Source organism: Bison bison, unplaced genomic scaffold (genome assembly GCF_000754665.1).
Source record: "Bison bison bison isolate TAMUID 2011002044 unplaced genomic scaffold, Bison_UMD1.0 scf7180017864221, whole genome shotgun sequence".
NCBI lineage: Eukaryota > Metazoa > Chordata > Mammalia > Artiodactyla > Bovidae > Bison > Bison bison.
Genome location: NW_011494793.1, coordinates 2,096,558 through 2,102,605, shown reverse-complemented (window position 1 = coordinate 2,102,605; position 6,048 = coordinate 2,096,558). Strand labels below are relative to the sequence as shown.

General features: G+C 59.8%; 2 protein-coding genes across 2 annotated transcripts in view; both read right to left on the bottom strand.

The window, feature by feature from the left end:
- LOC104992716 (phosphatidylinositol 3-kinase regulatory subunit beta) overlaps positions 1–756 on the bottom strand; it is a 6,585-nt gene extending 5,829 nt beyond the window's left edge. Inside the window, exons 1-2 of the mRNA XM_010845684.1 lie at positions 672–756; positions 59–337 (exon numbers count right to left, since the gene is read on the bottom strand). Of these exons, the coding sequence (XP_010843986.1) occupies positions 59–245 (187 nt within the window). The 5' untranslated portion in view covers positions 246–337; positions 672–756. The remainder of the gene's footprint in view (positions 1–58; positions 338–671) is intronic.
- LOC104992692 (phosphatidylinositol 3-kinase regulatory subunit beta-like) lies at positions 345–5,535 on the bottom strand. The gene is made up of 2 exons (XM_010845661.1): positions 3,501–5,535; positions 345–764 (listed from the first exon to the last, which is right to left on the bottom strand). Exons 1-2 carry the CDS (start codon positions 3,820–3,822, stop codon positions 571–573), a joined length of 516 nt encoding a protein of 171 aa, XP_010843963.1. The 5' UTR covers positions 3,823–5,535; the 3' UTR covers positions 345–570.
- Between the last annotated feature and the right edge of the window lie 513 nt (positions 5,536–6,048).

The window sequence follows — 6,048 nt, the reverse complement described above, 5'->3', positions numbered from 1 at the left end:
AGGGCCTGAGCCCGCCTGCCCAATGCCTTCCCCAGCCCGGGCTTCCCTCCAGATTTACCCCGCAGGGCTCGGTGTGCCTCGGCCGCAGCCTCGGGTGTCACGAGGGGCGCTGGCAGCGCCAGCAGGAAGCCTTTCACACCATCTGACAGGGCTGCCGCATCCCACTGCTCCACATCACTCAGGGACCAGTCTGTGGGTGCAAGAGGGATACCTCGGTCCAAGGCGGGCGCAGGGAGGGGACACATCCGTCCAGGGCAGGTTCCTTTCCCACTCACCCACTGAAGCTTGCCCTCACCTGTGCGCACGGCGGGTGGCTCAGGCCTGTAGCTGTCCAGCCCTGGGGGGAAGGGATGGGGTAGGTCAGCGTCACCCTAGGTGCCAAGACCAGCTCTCAAATGCTGCCTCTACCCCATGTGGGGTCTGGGGTGGCTACTCAACCTCCCAGAGGTAAGAGCAGAGGGAGGGGAGGGAAATGGTAGCAGAGGGCGCGGCACATGCTATGCAGGGGTCCACGTTCCCTAGGGAGTTATTCCTTCCCCAACTCAACAGGGAGACCCAGAGCATCCAGACTCAGCCTCTCCATGCAACCTGAGCCCAGGGAAGAGGATGAGTTGCCCATCCCCAGAGGTAAGCAAGCAGAATCCAGGGGCTGCAGGCAGGCCAAGGCTCACCTGTCCGTTCAATGGCCTCCACCAGCTTCACCAGGATAGGGGGAGCCACATCAGGGGGGGAGAACTGCTCGGGTAGGTCAGGGAGTGTAAGGCCTGGCAGGAGGGGACGCAGTGTTGGCAGGGTCCCTAGAAGGACCCCAGCCCCGTCTTTGCCTGCTGCATCTCAGCCCAAGGGCCTGGCATCTGGCCCACTACCCTGGGGGAGACAGAAGGCCCAGCTGGTGGAGCTGGGAGGGCTGAGCTGGTGGGAAACAGTGTTCTGGGTTAAAAGATTAGTTCACACAACTTCAGACATGAGGTGGAGCGGATTGACCAGTGTCAACCAAATGGGATGTCCACTTCCTAATCTCTCAGATATAATGAAGATAAGGGTTTCACGACGAGACCATCTTGGATTAAGGGTCCTAAACCCAAGGACTGGTGTCTTTATAAGAGAAGGCCATCTGAAGAGAGAGGCAGAGATTGGGGTGATGTAGCACTAAACCAAAGTATGCCTGGAACCCCTAAAAGCTGGAAGAAGCAAGGAAAGCTCCTCCCTTAAGGTCTCTGGAGAAAGCACAGCCCTGCCCACACCTTGGTCTAGAATTCTGGTCTCTAGAACCATGAGAACATGCTCCCGTTGTTTGAACGGCCACTGGCTCGTGGCAGTTCATTACAGCAGCCACAGGAGACTCATGCAGCAGGTTTAGGACTCTGCTGTTGCTTGCTGGCCAACCTCGGGCACAGGACATACCCTCTCTGTGCCTTGAATCCTGCAGCTGAGAAACTGGTCAATGGCATCATCTCTCCTTTCTTAGCGGGAACAACAAAGCAGTTGAAAAGAATAAATGGAAAATATCTCATCGGGGTCAGGACATCTCATCCCAAGAAAAATCTCCATTTTCTAAGTCACTTTGTTTTTAAAAAAAAAAAAAAAAGTCCCCCCTTTTAAAAATGCTGGCCCCCTCCCTGTCCCAGCCCCTCCTGGCCCCATTTCGCCCCACCCAACCTTTTGTGTGCAGGCGCTCTCTGCCGGCACAGCCACCATTTGATGCAGCTTTGGCCCTTGGCGGGGACGCCCTGGCACACAGCAGGGGCAAGCCAGGGCCTGTGGGGCCTCCCTGAGTGATGGGCCAGGTGGTGCTTGAACTGCAGAAAGACCCAGCTGTGTCAAAAATGCAAAAAAAAAAAAAAAAGAGCAAACAAGGGGAGGTGGGTGACATCCAGCTGGTAAGGGGGCCACAGTTCCGAAACTCCACTCTGAAATTTGCCTGTCTGCAACGCAGGGAGGGAGGTCCCATTAGAATAGATGTCACCCCCCATTTTATGGATGAGAAACTGAGTTTCAGGAAAAGAGCAAGTTCCCCTAGATGCACAGGCCAGCGGGGGCCCAGGTGACATCAGGGCTCGGCACGCAGCTCCCTGTGCAGAGCTGCATGGAGGGAAGGCAGGCAGCTACAGTGTGTTGCCTAGTGGTCCTCAGAGGGTCAGGGCTTGAACAGAAGGACCAATACCCCCCATTTCCAGATGAGGAGACCGAGGCCTGGAGAGGGCTGGCCCTAACCCATGTCACGTGGATATTGGGATATTGGGAGGGCGGAGCTGGGTGGCTGCCTGGGAGTGGGGATGTGTGTGGTGGCTGGACCCAGGCCAGGCAGAGGAGGGAGGCGGCTGTTACCAGGGGGAGAGGCAGACTCTGGCGGGGAGCCCGGATGGGGCCGCCTCCTGCTCCTCCAGGCTGAGGCGGGACGCAGGCACAGGCTCCGGAGACACCAGATGCTGCAAAGCCCAAGCCTGCAGCATGCCGCCTCGGCACCCCGCCATCCCACCCCACGCCATGGGGACTCTGGGCTGACCCTCTTTGGGCATCAGAGTCCCTTGGGCACAAAACCAGGTGGGCCATTGGGAGGGGCCATGGTGCCTCTCAAGGCTTTAGCCTTCACTGGGTGACTCCCTGAGCGAGTGGTTTGACTCCCTAGCACCTTGGTCTCCCTATGTGTACACGGGACCACGCTGGGCCACTGTGAGTGATGAGGCAGACCATGCTGGGTGCTCAGCACTCATCAGCCTCCTTCCTACAACTTGTGCCTCGTTTCTCTGCCCAGCATACAGGCCGGCATGCAGTCACAATGTACGTTCAGTGTCCTGGTTCTCCATTCTGAGCATGCTCTTTGGAGGGAGGGGGGGCCGAGGGTCTCTTTGAAAGGGACGGAGCATCCTCACATGCCACTGTGCTGTGTGGCCTCAACTGAGTAGCCCACCTTTGGGCTTTTTGGCTCCCATCATTCTGGAAATCAGAAAACCAGGGTTATAACAAAGGGGCGGGTTTCTCAAGGGATTCCGTCTGCAAACCACAAGATGAAGTTAAATTGAGCCTCTGAATCTTCCCGGACACTCCCTATTATCTTCAGAATCAATCCCATGAAATCCAAGGTGAGGACCCTGCCCCTTCCTCACTCGGCTCCACTTGTCAGGGCTGGTTCCCTGAACCCGCTGTGACATTCCCTCAGGGCCTTTGTCTTTGCTTTGCCTGCTGCCTTCTCCCCCTACTCTCTGAGAGGCTGCTTTCTCTTGGCATCTGTCATCACTTAATCACCTTCTTCTCACTTCTTGAACCAGAAGCCCCATGAGAGCAGGGTGAGGCTAGTGTGTCCGCCTCTGGGTGCCCAGCCACGAACTGCACCCAGTCCTCCATAGCAGTGTAATTGATACCTGCCAACCAATCAGATATCCTCATTCCTCCTCTCCGGGGAGAAGCACCATTGCCTCATGGGAAACAAGAGGAAACTGAGGCTCTGCGGGCACTCCCGGTTTCCCTCATTCCTGCCAGGGGCCCAGTCTGCTGCTCACCTGACTCAGGGGGCCCGTCTCGGGGCCTGGCGGGCAGTGGGCGGGGGCCACGTGGGCGAGGGCCAGGTCGGGCCAGGGCCACGGGCCCCAGGAACTCCACATAGGTGCCAGGGAAGTCGCCGCGCTGCCGGGTACGCTCATTGAGGCCAGGCATCCAGCCTACGCTCTGCGGGCAGCGCTCGTTGCCCTCGGCCACGCCCAGCGCCTGCAGGGCGGCCCTGCTCACCACCAGCACATCACCCGGAAGCAGCTCCAGGTCCTCCGGCCGCTCCCGGCGGAATGGGTACAATGCACGGTATTGGAAGCCCTCAGGGCCAGCCATGGCTGGCGGGGTGGGGTCTGGATGGTCAGGTGGCTGCTTGGGGCCCCAGTGGCCCCATCAGCCCCGGGTGGGGGGCTGGGAGGGTCCGCTGGGAGGGCTTGGGGACTCAGGCTTCGATTTTCACCAAGAAGTTACAGGTGACCACCCGGGATGCTCACGCTTTGCTTCCCACCATTATTTCATGACCCTAACAAGGGTCACTCGTTGCTTGTCCACCATTCGTCAACTGGTGGGAGGGGCTCGGCAGCCTGATCTCAGGTCACTCAGCTGCTGCGTCCCCCCTCAATCCGTAGGGCGGGGCCGGGTCGCTCACTCCCTCACGTGGGGGGCCATCGGCTCCCGAGGCTGGCGGCTCTTCCAGCTGCGCCAGGCGAGGGGGCCGAGGGCACGGGCTGTCACCATGCTCGGCTCGGGACACCGACCTAGGGGGAGAGGGGTGGGGCAGCATGAGTCGGTTTGAACTCCTGCCACCCTCAATTCAGAGCCAAACCCAAATCCCAGGTTAGAATCCCCTAACTGGGTACCCTTGGGTCAGTCCCTGCACCTCTCTGGGCCTCCGTTTCCCCAGCTGTAAAATGGGTGAATGGCCCTCCCTTGGGGTTGTTGGGGGCAGAGCTCCCAAGAATCTGTCCTGGGCATACTGCAAGTTCAGTAAACAAGTTCTTCTTCGCCCCTGTTAGAAATGGGGATACTAAGGCTCAGAGTAGGCAGGTCTCTGTTGGACATTCAGTGGGCCAGGAAGCCAGGACTGAAAAGCTCAGAGCTGCCCATTTTCACAAGGCCCAGGATGCATCCATCCCAAATGGCCAGTTAAACCCTGAATGCTCAGAGCATAATGGGTGATGATGTTCAGCGTGCTGTGGAGCCCTGAGGAGGGGCTGTGATGGCTGAGTGCAGTAAGAGGCTGCAGGGGCCAAAAGGGATAGGGAATGAAGTCCAAGCAGATGTCATAGCACAAGCAAAGGTGAGTCCAAGCAAATGGATCTCTGATCTCTGTAGGGGGAGGAGAGAACGGGGCAGTGGTGGTGGTGGGGGTCCCTGACATGTCTCAGCTTCAGGCCCACAGTAGGTACTTAAAATAGAAGAGGGTTGGTGGGAGGCCAAGAGGGCCTTAGCCCCACAACAGACATGGAGCTGGGAAACGGTAGAAGGAAGGAGGGCACTGCAGCTGCCAAGTGGGTGGCTGCTGTATGCAGGGGCGATGATCACCCCCAAGGAGCCACCAATCTCAGGAGACACAGCCCAGCACAGACACATTCTCAATCACAGCCCTGCAGGTTGGGTCTTCCTGAGAGATTGGGGGTGGGGTGGGGTGGGGGGCGGTGCTTTTCCAAAAGGCGGGTCCTCACAGAGGACAGGAGGAGCACTGGTCAGAAGGACTAGTACAGGCAAAGGCTGGATAGCCAGAAATACTTGTCAAGAGTTCGGAGTGGCCTTAAAGCCACAGGCCATGCAGGCCTTGGGGTCCAGGTAGAGGGTCAGGCTTTATCCGTGGACCGCGGGGAACCGCTAGAGGTGTCCAAGTACTGGGCACAAGCTCCACATTCCAGGACGCCCCAACTTATCCACTCCCTGGCCCCTGGCGCCCCATTCTACAGATGGGGAAACTGAGGCCCAGCGACAGGGACGTCCAGAAAACCGCCTGAATCCGCTTGCCTGCCCGCCTCCGCGCCCCGCCGTGCACACGTTTGCACACGCCCCGGTGTGCGCGCCTGGGAACCAGCGCTCCCCGAATCCAAGAGGCGGGGTGGAGGGGCCAGGCTGGGGGTTTGGCGGGGGACGCAGGGCCTGCGCGCTCACGCGTGTGCAAACGCGCACTCGGGCCTGCGTGGACCCCGAAGCCCAGCTCGGGGGCCGGAAGCGCAGTCGACCCTCTACCGTCTTGCACCCCACCACCCCACTGTGCCCCACACAATGCCTGGGCGACCCCTCTTTACTGCTCGACGCCCCACTCCCGGCAGGGCCTCCCTCAATTCAGGGCCGCGGCTCCAACCCCTTATCTCTGCCTACAGTTCGCCGTTCCACCCTCATCTTCCAGGGCAGGCTGCACCAGGGCCAGGTCGAGCCCGAGGCCTCCCGCTCCCTGCGGCCCCCAGTTCCCGCGGGGCCCGATGCAGCCCTGCTCGCGTTCCGGCTTCCACCGCGGCCCCATACTCTGCCTGGGCGCCCCGCATCTGAGCGCACCCCTAACCCGGCCTGCCACGCGGACAGCTCACACTTACCTGG